The sequence below is a fragment of the Pagrus major genome, chromosome 14, assembly GCF_040436345.1.
Source record: "Pagrus major chromosome 14, Pma_NU_1.0".
In the NCBI taxonomy this organism is placed as follows: domain Eukaryota; kingdom Metazoa; phylum Chordata; class Actinopteri; order Spariformes; family Sparidae; genus Pagrus; species Pagrus major.
The window spans coordinates 23,073,179-23,091,427 of record NC_133228.1 but is presented as its reverse complement, the minus strand read 5'-3'; the positions used below and the strand labels follow the sequence as shown (position 1 = coordinate 23,091,427).

At 40.6% G+C, this 18,249-nt stretch overlaps 1 protein-coding gene across 1 annotated transcript in view; it reads left to right on the top strand.

Annotated features, from left to right (window-relative positions):
- The window catches only part of abcc9 (ATP-binding cassette, sub-family C (CFTR/MRP), member 9), a 45,182-nt gene that overhangs the window by 15,498 nt on the left and 11,435 nt on the right, over positions 1 to 18,249 (top strand). Inside the window, exons 17-34 of the mRNA XM_073480498.1 lie at positions 3,062 to 3,134; positions 4,205 to 4,310; positions 8,699 to 8,800; positions 9,126 to 9,210; positions 9,371 to 9,451; positions 10,249 to 10,386; positions 10,500 to 10,625; positions 10,774 to 10,873; positions 11,023 to 11,096; positions 11,211 to 11,438; positions 11,913 to 12,067; positions 12,518 to 12,587; positions 12,702 to 12,859; positions 13,523 to 13,615; positions 14,484 to 14,586; positions 14,724 to 14,837; positions 15,588 to 15,708; positions 17,720 to 17,850. Of these exons, the coding sequence (XP_073336599.1) occupies positions 3,062 to 3,134; positions 4,205 to 4,310; positions 8,699 to 8,800; positions 9,126 to 9,210; positions 9,371 to 9,451; positions 10,249 to 10,386; positions 10,500 to 10,625; positions 10,774 to 10,873; positions 11,023 to 11,096; positions 11,211 to 11,438; positions 11,913 to 12,067; positions 12,518 to 12,587; positions 12,702 to 12,859; positions 13,523 to 13,615; positions 14,484 to 14,586; positions 14,724 to 14,837; positions 15,588 to 15,708; positions 17,720 to 17,850 (2,058 nt within the window). The remainder of the gene's footprint in view (positions 1 to 3,061; positions 3,135 to 4,204; positions 4,311 to 8,698; positions 8,801 to 9,125; positions 9,211 to 9,370; positions 9,452 to 10,248; positions 10,387 to 10,499; positions 10,626 to 10,773; positions 10,874 to 11,022; positions 11,097 to 11,210; positions 11,439 to 11,912; positions 12,068 to 12,517; positions 12,588 to 12,701; positions 12,860 to 13,522; positions 13,616 to 14,483; positions 14,587 to 14,723; positions 14,838 to 15,587; positions 15,709 to 17,719; positions 17,851 to 18,249) is intronic.

The window sequence follows — 18,249 nt, the reverse complement described above, 5'->3', positions numbered from 1 at the left end:
TTCAAAAGACACAAGATTTTAGACTTTTTAGTTTCAAGTTTTGTCAAAAAAAAATAGAGAACCGTCAAACGAAATGTACAGAAAGAAAGTATTGCTTTGGTGGTCAGTGATGTTAGAGGAAGCTAATTGGTCTCTGTGGGCGAGGATTGCGAGGCAGAACCTGCTCTGTAAAACATGTTTCAGTAGAAAACTTTGTCTTCACGTCAGACTGACTGACATCGAAGCTTTGCTTTGTGAGACACAGAGAGAGACGGTTAGAGGCGGCACATTCAGGACCGATGAACTCAGCTCTCCAGCCTGCTGCCTGGCTCTTTCCCCTCTTAGTCATTAAGTGTGAGGAGACCTTTGGGGATAGACAAGTTTAGGAACAGATGGATGGGTTGCCAGATTGATATAAATGGAGATAGAAGAGGGAATTAACAGAAGGAACAAAACAAAGAATATTTGTGTTTGTTTTTTTAAAAGGTGCAGGTTGATTTAAATAGAGTTTCACCTACACCTACAGTTTTCACAACAATAATAAGCTTTGTCTGGATATGATTTGAAAAAGTGTTAATAAGAGATACACAGTCTAGTTAACAAAGTGAAATGGTGTTGATATGACGGTAGAGATCATTCATTGTACTGATATCTGTATTTATTACAAAACCACCTGTTGTATCAGGTGTATTCATTCAAATAAAGAGATCATTAGCACTCACACATGGACACGTAGGATCTGCTCCCTAACACCCTCATTATTTGACTCCATCAGCAGCTGCTTCATATCTCCACTGTTTGTACATCCACGGGGTCACTGAAGGGTGCGTGGAATCATACGTGTGACGTGTGCTTGTGTGTGTATCTGTGTGTGTTTGTGTGCGTCCTCGCAGGAAGTGTAGGATTCACACGAGAATTTGTTGCCCCTTGTGAACGTGTCCAGCATTTTCTCAGCCCCTCTGTGAAGGCTGCTCTTCCTGCCTCATCCCTGCGGAGGGATGCTACCGGCCAGACGGTGGTCTGCTAATTAAAGACGGAAATAGAGAGAGCAGGGTTTTCCGTACTATACACAGTCTTTGCTGGCTCGTCAGTGTCGGAATAATCAGCTAATCAATTCAAGTATTTAAAGATAAAACACCAACACATGACACCATATGTGATGGCTGAAAATGTGATTTCCAAAATCGTGAGATTTAATTTGCTGCTTTAACAGCCGCCGCTCTCCTGGGACGTCTTTCCTCTAGTGTTGCAGTTCATCCCGAAGCTGTTGAATTGATTTGGGGGAGGGGTATCGCGATATATATGATAACTGTGCTATTAAAAAAATAAATATTGATATTTTGTCAATAATACACATATGAAAATATCATCTGTCTTCTTGTTCAAACAGGAAAGGTCGTTCCGAGGGTTGGGTGTCATTAGGATTGTATTGATACTACTACTGTTATTGATACCTCCCTATTACAAAATAATTGCTCTCAGAACAGGAAGAGAACTGAATTAAATATAACTATATTGTTTCTAGAGCTGCAACAGTAATGTTTAAAACAGAAAATCACTATAAACTCACTAATATCTTACTGGAAGATAGGTTTTGTTATTGTATATCCATTACATGCAGTCAACATTTACTTCATACAATATGTTGAAGCAAAAAACAGCCAGTTTAAGTGAGAAATGCACAGAGAAGTTGGATCAGACTTCATATGTGAAACTGGTCTCTAGTTTTTCATCCTCTGTGGGATTGAAGTATCTTGTGAACACGACTGTTCTGGTCCATTTCCTGCTCCGTCTGACATTTAACCGTTCTTTGGTTATACAGCAGTGACCCCACACGTGACCCCACAGTCCCATATTTTCACGTTTCACTCCCCATTTTTACATATCTGCTCTCCGCTTCCGTTCTCCTTCCCTCTGTGGTCTTTTGATCGTATCTGATGGTGATTTTTCATTTTGTTTCTTAACTGATTTTTCTCAGCTGCCACGATTACAATCTGTGATTTCTCGCAAGTTTGTGTAGTGCAACCAGTTGATTTAAGTATGAAGGTGAAGCTAATGCCTGGATATTGTGTTAATGAGTTTAGTTGCTACTTAATCACTCAGTGTAAGGCACAACAGGTGCTTCTACGTTGAACGTCTACATTTTAAAACCTGAGACATCTGATGAGATACTTCACTGGTTTTAATGTTACGTCATCTCCTCTTATCCCCAATGTCTCAACAGATTCATATACAAGTTTGTTCCTATTACGTATTTGCTTCCAAAGGAACAAAGACTTTTATATCTCTGAGATGTCTTTTGGGATCTGTGTCATGGGGAGAGGGGAACAGTGGAGGAAAGTCTGGGGGATTGTCAGATAAAATAAACATAAAATAAACAAATAAATGCAGCAGATGGGAGGAATGTAAACAGAGTCCTAGCAGGAAGCAGGGTGACAGATCACTGAACAGGGATTAGATAGACACGTATCTCTGCCGTCTTTTTCTTTGGACACTTAATGCAGTGACAGGCTCATAAAGATGGTTCACACTGCAATCTTACTTTGCAACCACAGAGTAAAGAAACTCACCAAAACATCGGACACAACAACCTTTATTTGCATAAACAACGGAGGATGAAGATCCCTTTTCCTGACATAGAAAACAGTTCAAAGACATAACCGGACTACAGCACCTGCACCTCTTGTGTAATGGTATTTTATTTGTCAGCGTACATCCAAGTGAAGTGCGTCAGAGGATGACTTCAGCCATCAGTCCCACATACCATGAGCACAGTATGTGTCCCGCTTTGTGTATTAGAGTTATCTCGGCAGATTTCACACCAGTGAACTCAAAGTCAGGGTTTCTTAAACTCGGGGTCAGGACATTATTCAGGGTTTTCTCTGGTGGGTCAGCACATAACAAGAAAACAGCACGTAGTCATGTGTTGCACAGTGACAACTAATGTCGAGACAAAACTACATAGATTAAAGGAATCCAAAACATTAGTTATACTATACTTATACTATACTTTTTATTTGATCTTTTCTAAGATGAATCTTTGTATTAAATTTCTCTTCTTCTTCGCTGTGTTTCTGTTTAGGTGAGCAATGGATTCTTCACCTGGGGAAGCAGCCTGTCCACGCTGTCCAACATCAACATCCGCATCCCAACAGGTAGGACTAACCTTTCCAAACACTTATAGCCAAGCTTAGATTCTGCAATTCATCAGAATTAATCCAGTAAAATTTAGAGAATTTGATGCAAGTAAATGCAAAAAAAAAAATGCTTAAAACAAAAAAATATTTTTTAGTTGTTTTGTCGCTAATGTTGTAAGCAGCCTGTTTAAGTAGATTTCTTTCTGAAAGTTGGATAATTGTGACACAGTGAATATGATTTCTTTAGTCTGTATTCCATCACAGATTCATCTTTAATAATCGAGACTAGCTGTTTATTTTTTTGGCCTAGTTAGTTCAGGTTTAGCTACAGGTTGAGTGTTGTGCAGGACAAAGGTAGTAGCATGATAAAAGGATCAGGTTATTATCTATTTAATTTTGTACTCCATCAGTGTGAAATTCATGCTCATGCTGTAAGAACACAGTTACGTTGTGAATGAAACATACAGTATTACAGTAACGCTGCAGCGATGTCACTGAAATACCAAGTGTCAGGAGACCAGGTCATGTTGAGAAAGGCTGCCAACAGATGGACAGTGTAGTATATCACACACTCACACTCACACACTTGCATCGTCCCCTGGGAGGTGACTTGCCTGCTATCCCAGTCATGCTACTACTAAGACAAACAGGATTTGTTTTTCTGCCAAGAGCTGGTGTAATGTCATATGCAGTAACTGTAGCGTGTGTGTTTCAGAGCGAGTGTGTTTTTCAAAGTGAGGACATTTTCACCGGTCCTCAAGTTTTCAAGGGACTATTTTAGTTGGACTTGAGTTTAGAGCAGTGGTAATGTTGGCAGCTATTTTAGATTAAGTCATAGTTTTAGTCTTAATAGGAATAAAAGGAAATATGGGCGAGATGCAGAACAATTGGGGACCGCAGTGCAGAGGTAGTGATTCACATAAGAGTCAGTTAATAAAAGAGCTTATAGAACGGATTTGAAAGACAAAATAAAAAAAAATGAGCCTAGAAATGTAGACATCATGCCATTAAAGATAGATGAAATTCCATGAAATAAAATAAATTCAAACGCCAACAGTAACTTTTCTCACCCTTTTCTATCTGTTCAGGTCAGCTGACGATGATCGTGGGCCAGGTGGGTTGTGGGAAATCCTCCCTGCTGCTGGCCATGCTGGGCGAGATGCAGACCATCGAGGGGAGAGTCTACTGGAGCAAGTAAGAAATTACAACAACACTCACCAGAACGCAGTATCTCATGTCATTATGCCAGAATTTGCTTTGGTTCTTCTCAGGACCCAAACCCATTGTGAGCGTAGCTGTTTTATTACATGCTTCACATTTCTGATCACATACAGTACACCTTCTATATTTTAAAGTAATTGCTGGATAAAGTACAAAGCTTGGTAATAACAACATATATTAAATTAATATTATCTTGTGTGTGCAAAGTGGAAGACTTCCATTTTAAGAAGAACTGACATGAACTATTAATGTATCCATTAGCATCGAGTCTCCCAGATCAGTTTCCAGTATGATTGAATCGTCTACTTGATGCTTGTAATAAAATGAAATGACTGTTAGTGTTATTGGATTTGATAGCTTCCTCGCTCAGTGATGGAAAACTCGGTCACGGTTATATTTCATGACATTTCTGAGGAGTATGTTCTCAACACATTTGCCGGCAATAACACAAAGCAACAGTTAGTTAGAGTCACTAAATCAGTACTCAGGAGAATATATACGTATTCATACAACCTTGGGGCATATGGAGACGAAACAGTGAGAGAAAATGTGCCCATTTTCATGTAAATTTACCTCAGACAGGTGAAGAAATATGTCATATTTCAAAGGATGTTGTTAATGAACAGGTAGCAGAGGGTGTTTCATACCTGCAACTCAAAAACCTCTCAAAAGTTTACTTTTTGGAAATGTCCGTTGCATTTTTTCTTACAGGAAGTTTGAATTTCTATCAGTCATCTCTACTTTCATGGTTAAAAATGTTAGATCCACATCTGTATCACAAGAGAAGCTGTAGCCTCCTGGTCTGCACACTAACCTTTGCAGTGTGTGTCTGTGTGTATGTTGTGTTCGCACGTGATACATGGATGTGTGTGTGTGTGTGTCTATCTCTTTACCTCCTGCCTTCTTGCCACATCAGGCCGCCTGATTGTGAGATGGCCCACAAATGGGACATAAGGTACTTTTTTCTCCTGTCTCTTCTGTCTGAAACAAATCATTTACACACACCATAATCATTCACATTTACGTTTATAATCCGTTTATATCTGATTTACAGTGATTCATAGCAAGTTTAACTGGCTTAAACCACATGTGTTACCAGCAGGGAAATGCAAGCAGATTATCCCAGAATCAAAAACCCAGAATTTAGTTTTTTAAAAGCTGTTAAAACAACACATATTTGTAATGTTTACACCTGAAAAACGTTGACTTTTCAACAGCATTTAGTCCAGTTTTAACCAGGACAGTCTCTTCTTCTGTAAGAGAAAAACCTCATTGGGCTTAATTTTGTAAAGTCCTACTGAATATACGTAATCCTTTAACCCAGGACGTAGTTATCACTCACACACACTCACACAAACACTCCCTGGTGCTCATAAAATATGAGACATTGTCGAGGAAGCCACAAAACCTAATTATCACAGACAGACAATGACTGCATCACTTACATGGCTCTTCTTTTCTGGGTGGGAAGGTTAATTCGATTAGCAGTTGGCAGGCTCACATCATGTCTTCATTATCTGGGGTTTGGCATGAAAACACGTCCGTCTCTTCCATTTTTTTGTGTTTCTTTCTCCGTCTTTCGGAGTTTGTCGCTCTTAGCTGTCTCTCTCTCCTTCTCTCTGTCCTTTTGCCTCTTTTTTATGACACATTTCCACTCACAAACACACAAAAATACACACAGTTGATTGCAGTAGGCTCGTTCTAACACAATGACGTGACTTTGACAGTTGGTCAGAGACAGAGGAGTCTGACGAAGACATCAGGAGGTACACGTTACGCTTATTCCTGTCTCATGCCTCCTTTTTCAGACGTGAAGTGACCCTCTGACCCCTCGTTCACCCTCTCCTCCTTTTGCTCTCATCTGACTTAACTTCATTTTCATCTTTGCTGTGGCTCTCTTAGAAGAAAGTACTGTTTTCTACCAGTATCTCAGGCTGTGTTGTTCGTGGACACATACATGTGGGCTTGATCTGTTTTTATTAGCTTATTAGTTTTGATATAGTCATCACAGTATATCACATTAGTAGGAGGAACAGACAGGAATACCGATGGAGTGCTGAGCAATGTACTGTGTGGGCAGAATTAAACTGTACTTTAGACACCTAGAAAGGCCCGTTGTATCAGTTGTTGAAGCGGAAGTGTTTGCTAAATTGAGAACATTTTCACCGCTTTATCTCGCCTTCAGACAGACCTTAACAAATTAAATTAAGCTGATATATCGTTGTCTTCAAAGCCACCAGACTCCTTTTGAAAAAAACACTAATTTTACCCCGCAGAACACGGAAGTTGTTGGTCTACCGGTGCCTCGATCAGTTAGCTTCTTTGTGTTATTGTGTGGCTTTGATGTTTAAAGGCATAGTTTGGATGCAATGTTCTGTTTTAAAGAATCAGGCAAACATTTTTGTTTTTTAGTCTCTACAGAATGAATCTTTATCTACAGATTTTATCAACTCATAAATTCTTTCAAACTCTTTTCTGCATCACATTCACATCCTGAAGCTGCAAAGTTCAACAGATCTTTCAGTATTTTGGTCACTGAGAAACTCCACAGTTGGAGTCTTTAATGGTGAAGTGTCTCGCTTATGCAAACAAGAAAATTAAAGCTGCTTGTTACGACCAGGGCCTAGGGGAAACCCTGGCGCAACATGAAAATGAGACTCCCCTCTTCCCATCACCCAAGCACCACCAGCAGAGAAGCATTTTTAAAAGGTTTTATTTAAAAACACATCTCACACACAAACAGACATGCTGGCAGTCTGGCTGAGAGAGGAGAGCCCACAGGAACTGGGAAGAGCCGGCCTTTAAACTCCTGGCTTCGGGGCAGGAACCAATCAGCTCCCTGGACAACCTACAATCAGTCAAACACACCTGCAGCCAATCACACACACACACACTCAGGTAACAGAGAGGGTTATTTAAGCAGAGAGACAATAGAAACATTTATATGACCTCTGGGGTTGTAATGAACTTTTCTGAACAAGTAAACTTTGTTCTAGTCCTGCACCACTGGGCTACAGAGCAGCTTCGTTCCTCTGCTGTGAGACTCCTCATTCATCCTCAGCACTTCGCCACAAAAAAGTTATTTATATTTTCCGAGTTATCCAATCTGGATTGGTTGCATACAAGCATCAGTATCTGCTTCACAATCAGTGAAACACTCCTTGTGCTATCCTGCTTCTGCAACCATTCTGCTACAGCAGCATTACGTTAATATATGTGTGTGTGTTCAGGAACAACTGCATCAGCCTTCACAGTGTACTACCTTCTCCTCCTCCAGTCGCTCTTCTCCCATTGAGTTGATATTTGTTCATCTGACTCTGGTTTGGTTTGTGCTTTTTAATGCTGGGAGTCGTTACCATTACAATTACAAACCCAATCATGCCTTACAAAAATGGTGTTTTCCTTCTTTAAGACTCATAAATTTGGGCTGGAGGACCAAAGATATAGACACACGATACTTGCAGGTATGTTTTATATAGTAATACACAGAGATACAGTATAATACTGAGAGAATGTCTAAACTTCTCCACTGTATCTCACTACAGTCATAGAGGAGAAATGTGTAAATATATTTGAGACAATACATTTGTAAATGTTGTATCTAAGTTGTATTTAATGTTTCATATGTAAGTGACAAAGGATAAGATAAGTATATCTGTAGTGGATATGTTTTAACACAATACAAAATAACACAACTATCAGATCAGACTCCCAGCAAAGTGCTTAAGTTGTCGTCCTTGTTGATGTTTACTATTTTTGTTGTGTTGCTGTTGCTGGTGTGATTGTTGATTTTGTTGTTGCTGCTGTTGTTGTTGTTGATGATTTGCTGCTCATCATTAACCCGACCCATGATCCATATTTCTCTCTCTCATATCTGACAAAGTATTTTTTTAATGTTGCGGTGGAGTTTGACATCTTCCAAAACATAATCCTCCCTCCGGTCTTCTTCCTTTTTTATGTTTGGGTGTCGCATTTATATAAAGCTGGACAGAACAGGAGAACTGATCTGATACTAACTTTACAACTAAACTGTGTATAGTTTCGTCTTTGAACAAGTGATTTTGTAATTGGATTTTTAAAATGTATTGAGTGTTTATTTCTTGCATCTTTAGCACGCTGTATATCGACAAAAGAGCGAAGGGGTCTTGCTCTTGTGTTGCCATTGTTGAAAACTTCAAATGACTTCTTCTTCCACCTAAAAATTAAACGAGCATTTCATAATTACTCAAAGGAATCGACTGTAATGGTCATAAAAGTGACCGGTGATAGAAGATCAGTACTGCTGCTCTTTAAAGCTTTATGAACACAATGCTCGTAGTTCTCACCTGTCTGTTTGACTCTGTTTCCCATGATGCACTCAGCAAGAACAGATACTCTGTGGCCTACGCTACCCAGAAGTCCTGGCTGCTCAACGCTACAGTGGAGGAAAACATCACCTTTGGCAGCCCTTTCAATAAACAGAGGTAAAATCAATTACAGATGATTTAAGAAGTGCTTTTATGTTCATTGGTGCTGTTATTGCGACGTGTATGTGTCTTATATTAATTGTCAAAAACCCATCAAAGTATTTAGCTGCAGATTTTAAAGTATTGCATCAGAAAAGGTTGATGGAGACAGCAAAATTCAGAAAAAAAACTCGATAAGATAAGTTCTGACGTTGCAAACATTTAGGCTCGACTATTGCTCTTTTAATTACGTCATCCTGTTGAGCCCAACCAAAGAAGACATGGAGCTCTTTCCTGATCTGAAGTTCACCTGTGATGACGGCGTGTATGTTGTGTTGTTCAGGTACAAGGCTGTGATTGACGCCTGCTCTCTGCAGCCAGACATCGACCTGCTGCCTTTTGGAGACCAAACTGAAATTGGAGAGCGGGTATACACATTATTCACGTATTATTTAATATACTGATTATTTATCATAATTTACATTGTTAAAGATGCAAAGATGGGACATTTGTGATATATTTGTGACATTTTATGTATCTCTGGTGCTGCACTGATGTCATCTCTCATCATGTGTTGCTGTGATTCAGGGCATCAACCTGAGTGGAGGTCAGAGACAGAGAATCTGTGTGGCCAGAGCTCTCTACCAGAACACCAACATCGTCTTCCTGGTGAGCTCTTAAGACAAAAGATTGAATATACAGATGACTTTGTCTCTAATGTCTGTGCAGTAACATGCTGAAAGGAAGGAATCAGTGTTGATATTGACTTTGTGTACTACTCCACCCTTTCTTTACTGCATTAGCTCCTACATTTCTTTATGATTGTTTATATGATACAACACATAGTACACGCCGGCCTCTGGGATGAGGAGGCGTCTGCTTCTTCCTCACTTCTCTCTCCACCGTGCCGTCATGTGTTTATCTTTCAGAGGAGTTGCGTCATTTCCTGTTGCCACCGCAGGCTTTTCCTTATCAAGCAGACGTTCCACATTAAAAGCCATCATCACTTTGTAATGTCTCATGTATGATGAGGAGGGAATGTTTTATTCAATTAACACTATTTCGCTACGAAAGTGAAGCTGCTGGGGTTTTTCATATCTCATCTCAGGATTGATACGTGCGTCATCATGCACACTTATCACGAAATACATTAATTAATCATAACAAGAACTCCATTAGCACACTATAGCATAAACTCTATAGCACCGACCCGCCCAGCAAGATGGACGTTAATGCAACAAAAGACGTATGTGTTCATGAGTAAGTTCATCGGAACAACTGACTGTAAACATTTAGAGGAAGTGATTCAGTAATAGTTTGAATTAAAATATTCTTCCTCCACTTCACCTTTTCTTTTTTTTTAATAACAGGCTGAACTGTCTGATTTCTCATTCCTGCCGGCCTAGAAAACATCTTGTACTGGTGGAATCAAAGCGTTAAACGTGTCTCTGTGTCGCGTCTCACAGGACGATCCCTTCTCAGCGCTGGACATCCACCTCAGCGATCACCTGATGCAGGAAGGGATCCTCAAGTTCCTGCAGGATGATAAACGGACTGTAGTCCTGGTCACACACAAACTGCAGTACCTCATACATGCAGACTGGGTAAGAAACTGATCTAATCTATGTGAGCACACACAGTAGTTATAATCCATTCAGTGAGCTGTATTTATTCCAGTCAAGCCTCATCTTCATCTGGAGATCTTTGTCTTGTCCAGATCATAGCAATGAAGGACGGCTCTGTACTCAGAGATGGGACTCTGAAGGACATTCAGACTCATGACGTTGAGCTTTACGATCACTGGAAGACGCTGATGAACAGACAAGACCAGGAGCTGGAGAAGGTAGAGTGACGCATCTCCAAATCTGGACGACCAACATACTTACATTTCCCTAAAATGATCCATGTTTGAACCACTCAGTGCTCGTCTACTTACTGACACAAACAGCCTGTCATGTTTCTATTGTGATCCTCTGTGTCTCTACATGTAGGACATACAACAGGACAGTCAAACGATGCTAGAGAGGAAAACACTGAGGAGAGCGTTTTACTCCAGAGAAGCAAAGAACCAAGTTGACGATGAGGACGAAGGTGATGATTCACCACCTTTTAGAGTCGTCTGTTTCGTGACAGACTCTTACAAAGAACTGCATGCGAGGATTCAAGGCTTTGTGAAATTTTTCTTTTTGTGTAATGTTTGACTGAATCATTTGTCAAATACTTGATTTTACTCCTATCAGAGGAAGAAGAGGAGGAGGAAGATGATGACAACATGTCCACAACCACCAACAGGAGATCAAAGATCCCATGGAAGGTAATTAATAAAAATAAAAACCTCATTTAAAAGATTAAGTTAAAATATTACGAGCATCCCAAAGAATTTGTCGAATATAAATGTTGACTCTCCTGCTCCTTCATTTTCTCTCAGGTGTGCTGGTGTTACCTGTCGTCTGGTGGCTTCTTCATGGTCTTCATGATGGTGTCCTCGAAGCTTCTCAAACACTCCGTCATCGTTGCCATCGACTACTGGTTGGCTATCTGGACCTCCTCCAAAACCAATCAGAGCCTAGGAGCCGGAACGGACCCGTCTAACGGAACCAGCCCTGCTTACAGTGGAAACACCACGCTGCCTACAAATGCTACTGCCGAGGCCGAGGTAGAAGATTTCTCACAAGGCTTTTTCTGATACAGGTTTTTTTAAGGTTTTATGAGACTATTTGTGGATTGAAATTGCCAGAATTAGCTTATTCATCTACTTTTATTACTATCCTGTCTTGTAAACTTAACATAACACAAATAAGTCAGTCAGTGCATGATAGGTCTGCTGAAATTTCAAACATACAATTAAAAAAATATGTCTAAATATGAGTTTAAATGAAGCTCTTATTTCAAATATACTCCTGTTTTTTCTTTATTTAACAAACAATCACATATTTTTTTCCAAGAAACTTCTTTAACATCAGTAGAAAATTATTGTAGACATTACAGACCGGTAAAATTAAGTGTTAGCATGTGGAGAAGTATTGATGAATACAAATATTTGTCGAGTAGAAAATAATAATCAGATTTTAAACATTGCTTGTTTTTTAATGGTGTGTTTTGTTTATTTTTTACTGTGTGTGACTCCCAGAGCGACTCGTACTACCTGCCGGTGTTCATCATCCTGTGTGCGGCTGGCATCACGTTATGCCTCATCACCTCTCTCACTGTGGAGTTTCTGGGTCTTTCTGCAGCCACCAACCTTCACCACAACCTGCTCAACAAGATCATCCACGCTCCCATCAGGTACACAAACGAACACTATAACTATAAGAGCCAAAACTCTGCATTTTCTCATATTCATGATTTGGCAAAACCGAATGTTTCTTTGCTGCTTTTACGTCAAAAACTGTCACTTAAATTAGAATGGATGAAGATAGAGCAGGAAGACCTCATGATGCTCATCAGGACTTTTTGGATGTTGTGACTATCTGATGAAGTGAAAAATGTTGACATACTCTCGGTAGACTTGGCTTTCAGAAAGGAGACTTCACAAACACAAGTCTCCATGGAAACACTTGTGAGTTTCCAGTAAGTGACTGCACTTGACTCGGCTTTCTGTCTCCGTGCCTGCAGCTTTTTTCTGTTTGGGTTTCTTCTTTGGGTAACATGACCTTTTAAATGTCAGAGCAGGAAGAAAAAACCAAAATGTGTGTTGCAGTTATTGTTTGATGTGCTTATGTTGTCTCTGTTCAGGTTCTTTGACATCACTCCCTTGGGGCAGATCCTCAACAGATTCTCAGCTGACACCAACATCATAGACCAGGTCAGTAGACAACATATTTTAACTATACTACATATTTTTAGCGGTATTTATGTCTTTCTATGCTCTTATCTGTAAACTAAACAAACAATCTCTGAATTTTACTGTTTCTCTCAGCATATTCCTCCGACACTGGAGTCATTGACGAGATCCACGTTGCTCTGTTTGTCAGCCATCGGGGTCATCTCCTCCATCACTCCAGCTTTTCTCATCGCCCTTGTTCCTCTGGCGGTGGCCTTCTACTTCATCCAGAAGTACTTCCGGGTGGCCTCCAAGTGAGTCCACAGTGTATTTATTGAAGATAGAGTACATTATTTTTATTTTTATTACTCAAAGAGATCTGGGAATGTAGTTAGATCAAGTAAGAGGATTTTCTCGCTGCAGGAAACATAGAAGAAATATTATCTTTTGAATTTAGGGGCACTTTAACATCTGAAAATCAGTTTGAAACCTGTCAACTCCTGTAAGAAAGTCAGTATATTCTCCTGCAGTATAAACCAGAAACAGTGAACGCCATTAGTAGGCTCTGTGCTGCAGAAACATATGTATAAACGGACCAAATCCTCAAAAGCAAAACTGACATTTTTTATTGAAATAAGGCAATAATCATCATCCAGAGCTGCAGAAAACAAATTGTCCAGTCCACTTTGGTGATGTAATGTGGATATATTCTCCTGCCTCCACACTGAAACCCCTTGATGCAGCCTATCATCGGCCCTGGGGATGACTGCTGTTTTCTTTGTGAGAGAGTTGAGTCGCCGTCATCACTGAGAAAAGAACAGAGCTGCGTTCTGTTTATTTACAAAGCACTTCTTGGCAAACTGAAGATTATTTAATCCCTGAATATTTTGAAAAAGTTTGACGAATTAAAAAAGATGTTATTTCATAATAAACTGCATATAAACTGATATACATATTATGAATACGCTCTCTCGTAGGGACCTCCAGGACCTTGATGACTCCACGCAGCTTCCTCTGCTCTGTCACTTCTCTGAGACGGCCGAAGGTCTCACCACGATAAGAGCATTCAGGTACAACACACAAACAAACACCCACACGCTTGTCCTTGTCACTTTCCTAGCTCGCTCTACATCCTCACAATATGACTGCACAAAGAGATCCTTGTCGCCAAACACATTAAAATAATTACGTCCATTATTTGCAGGAGTGGAGATTCAATCCCCAGCTCACCCTGTCCACATTTCAGTGGTTAGTAGCAGCAGTAGTGTCATGACGACACTGATAGTAGCCATGAGAGATAAACATTTTAATTGTGGTCGCTGCCGTTGTAACAGCAGCTGCTGTAGAGTCAGCAGCTGTTGTATTGTTGTCAGTAGTTGTGGTTTTACTCTGCAGTGACAGAAGCTTTCGTTGTGGCTCTTGTTGTAGTTAAAGTTATGTTAGTGGATCCAGCACAGCAGCAGTTTCTTCTTGTATTTCTGTCCTCACCCTCTTTCCCATCGTCGATATAATCCAACATTAAACAGCTCTCACGCTTTTTTTCTTCTGGCCTCCCTGAGGACTTCCTCTTCCTCATACACACACATGCACACAAATATACAAACACACACACACACACACGCACACAGAAACAGTGAATCTGGTGTTGAGACAGATTCTTGGCAATCACTGGATAGTTCCCATTATCATTACCCTCTGGTCTCCCTCCAAACCAAGTCTGGTTTCGATGGCAGTGATCGACTACTGAACACAGATGATGATAAAACCTTGAGACTATTTTATTCTTCTATATGAGTGTTTATTTCTTCTGTAGACTTTCTCTTGGTTTGCCACAAAAACGGTTAAACACAAACATCAACCACAGAGTTCATGAAGAGATTCGTAGCAGAACGGAGGGATGTGTTGTGTATCTTACGCGTGCTGAAATGTTTGTTTCAGACACGAGGCTCGTTTCAAACAGCGAATGTTGGAGCTGACGGACACCAACAACACAGCCTACCTGTTTCTGTCTGCGGCCAACCGCTGGCTGGAGGTCCGAACGGTGAGGAACGATTTTATGAGGACTTCTCACATTACTATTTATTGATTTTGCCACAGATGAACAAAATATAAATTTAACTTTTGAATGATGATGCTCTGTGAGTAAACATCTCCTCTCTCTTCGTCTTCTCTGTGCAGGACTACCTTGGAGCAGTGATCGTGCTGACAGCAGCAGGAGCCTCCATATGCAGCTTAAGTTACGGTCTGCCTTCTGGAGGCCTGGTGGGCCTCGGACTCACATACGCCCTCACTGTGAGTTTTCTCTTTGTCACTTTGTTTTCAGTCTGATCACCTACTAAAGTACTGGAGACACCTGTTACGGTACTTAGCTTCGATTATTCCCTCCCTTCGTCTACATTTTATACATCTGATTACTTTCCATTTGTACTTTAAAGGGACGTTTCAGGAGAGTTTAATCAAATCTGCACTACCTGCTGTATGTTTTTAGACAAATATTCTTTTATTAATGTTAAAAGTTCAGTCTGGTTCATTATAAGATGCTGAAAATGGTATTAACATGTTTCATTAAACACAATCACAATCAGTGTTTGTATAAAGTACCAGTGCACGAAGCTGCCCTGGTACTTTCAGGGAGGCTCCTTTAAACAAACACTTGTGAGATTTGGCCCTGAAAACAGCCACGATATCTTCTTTTTGCCTTCAAAGTACTTTAATGTACTTTTAAAATACATACTACAATACTACCTACATAATGCAAGGTGTGTACCACAAACTGATTAATCAAACTTTTCAGCTAGAGTCTCAGTTAGCATTAGGAATTGACTGCTAGTTGGTTTCTAGGTAAAATACTGTATATTTTGACACTTGATGAATAACTTGAGGAGACAAAACTCAGAGAGACCTGAAGAAAGGGAGGTCACTCAGGGAGACCCAGTTCATTTCCCCCTGAGTGAGTTATTTCAGCCATAGTTCTCACTCTAGATATAAACATTATCTTAATAGTGGAAACATGATCCAGTCTGTGTGCGTGTCACCCTGTAGGTCACCAACTACCTGAACTGGGTTGTGAGGAACCTGGCAGACCTGGAGGTCCAGATGGCAGCTGTGAAGAAGGTCAACAGCTTCCTCACCACAGAGTCGGAGAACTACGAGGGAAATATGGGTAACTGAGTTCTTGTTTAACCTTAAATCCTGACGACATCTCAGAAAAACCCGACTCAGCTTGGCAGCGCTTGTGAAATTACACGTCTCGCTGTGTTTTGACATTTTCGTGATGACCCCGATAACCTCCGAGAGGAGAAACCTCTTCTGGTTTTTCAGACGGCGAAAACGTGGCCAAAATGTCGGGAAGTATCTCGTTGCTGCATTACAGAATTTCCAAATCTCATTTATCTAATGTGTCTGATGTAATCGCAGTAGCCTTCCATGAGTCATCACGCACGCACGTTTAGACAAATCATTACACGGATTACGCTCACACCACGTCTAAATATGTTTTATATCCAAGTACAAAGCGTTTTAAGACGATGATTTATAGATTTGAACACAATGACCTGGTCTCACGATAATGAAGGTCTTGTTGTAACTGCGCAGTGTGTGTGTGTGGGCAGTCGAGTATCTGTTGAGTCCAGAAGCAGTTCGGGTTTATGGGATGTGCTGTTGCTATGGTGAGATACAAATGCTGCTGGAATTTTTTCCTGGCAGGTCGGATAACAAAACATCGACACTTTTCATTGTTGAACCGTTTAATCAGGGTGCCACAGAGATTACTAATGTCCAGCCGAACCGAATCTTTTTCGAAACTTGAACAAAAAAGGGAAAACACTTTGAACCGCAGCGGCTATTCCTGGAAACAAAAACAATTCCTGAGCTTGAGGGATTGGATGGAAATAACAAAGAAGGTGAAAAGAAAACCGAGAAAAGAAAAAGAGAGAATAGATATTTCTTCCAGATTCTGTTAAAATATTAGAAAAGGAGGAAAGCTGAGTTGAGGATAATGTTTCTTTCAGGGTCGTTTGTCTCATTGACTCGTCCTCTCAACCCTGTCTCTTACAGTAAATGACCCATTAAACCATAAAACAAACCCCAAAACCCCTGAGTGACAGAAAACAGAAAGATTCCTCCTCTCTGACATCATGGAAGCTTCCAGCGAACTGATAAACGTAGAAAAATCATTCACAGTTAGGGAGGAACAAACTAAACGAAGCCTGCAGCAGAGCCATGAACCTCTTATCTTGTCAGTGTGGTAATATGAATAATGTGACACAGAAGCACCACTGTTTCTACCTTCAGCTGCAGCAGGGACTCTACTCAGCCTCAAATACAGCTGAACATTGTCCACAGTGGCGCTGGAGGGAGTTCCACTTGTCGTTGGATATTACATTTTTACAAACTGAGGGCATGAACCGAACCGAAACCGATGCGATCCAGCTGCTTAATGCAAAGTGAAGGATCCAGAGTAAAATATCTAAAAATGGATGAAACCATGAAACTGTTTAAGATTTGGTTCAGGCGTTCATGTTCCCCTCAGAAAGAATCATAATCCTTCATTTTTCACGTAGTGCCGTCATCTTGTGATCATTTGTGCAAAACTTTTGATAATTTGTGCATAAAAATGACTCCGTTCACTCTTGTTTTACCTCGGTTTCTATCACTCTCCCTCTTCGCCTTCTTTTGCCTCCTCCATCAGCGTTGTTCTCTAGAGTTTCCACAGTTATTCCAGTTGCTCCACAGTTACCTGGGGATAGTGACCGGGGAAAACTATGCCTCTTCCTGTTTTGGTTGAGCAGACGCGCTTCCTTTTTGCGGGAAAAAATCCAGCCTGATGAGCAGGTCGAATAGCAAAGTGAAAGTGAGGCTTGGCACTGGTTTTACGTTATTCAGCATGGTGTTAAAGTGATGAGGCATCATGGGTTTTAATAAAACTTTAACAATATGTTTGTGGTGTCAGTGGAGAATCTCAGCAGCACTTTAACAGCAGAACTGTAGCTCTGTATATCTGCAGTGTTATGACTTGCTCCATATGCTCTATATGCTCCTGTTTACACCAGACTGGACTGTAACATAGACAACTGGTGAGGCAGTAAGTGGTCTGTTTTGTGTTGCGGTGTTGTCTGGTCCAGTGTCTTTGAGAGTAGGTGAAATAAACCCTCCCGTTGTTTCTCTCCCTGCAGACACCTCGCAGGTACCTGAGAACTGGCCTCAGAACGGTGAGATAAAGATCCAGGACCTGTGTGTGCGCTACGATCCCATGCTGAAGCCAGTGCTCAAACACGTCAACGCGTACATCGAACCAGGACAGAAGGTAATTAACACGACGATGTGAAGAGAGCACACAGCTGCAATGATCAGCGTGTGGTAGAGTGGTGGAGTAACTCCTCAGAGGCAGGTATTGATGCTCTGGTGATATTTGATATTTGTCATTTATCATTTAATTCATGTTTTTTGGGTAACACTACTCAGTATAAATACACATGTAATAAATGGATTCAAATGCAGAGAAAGTGCATCAAGTCACCTCCTGGACTGTCGTCAAACATCCAACCCCAGTCCTTCACAAAGAAATCCACAATAAAATATGAATTTTGGTGTAAAACATGGCAGATATTTCCCTCCGGAGTAGAAAACAGAACTAATAACTGCTGGATATTGAACATACATTGCATATCTTTGGTCTGAAGTGGCCGCAGAATTTTGCTGCACA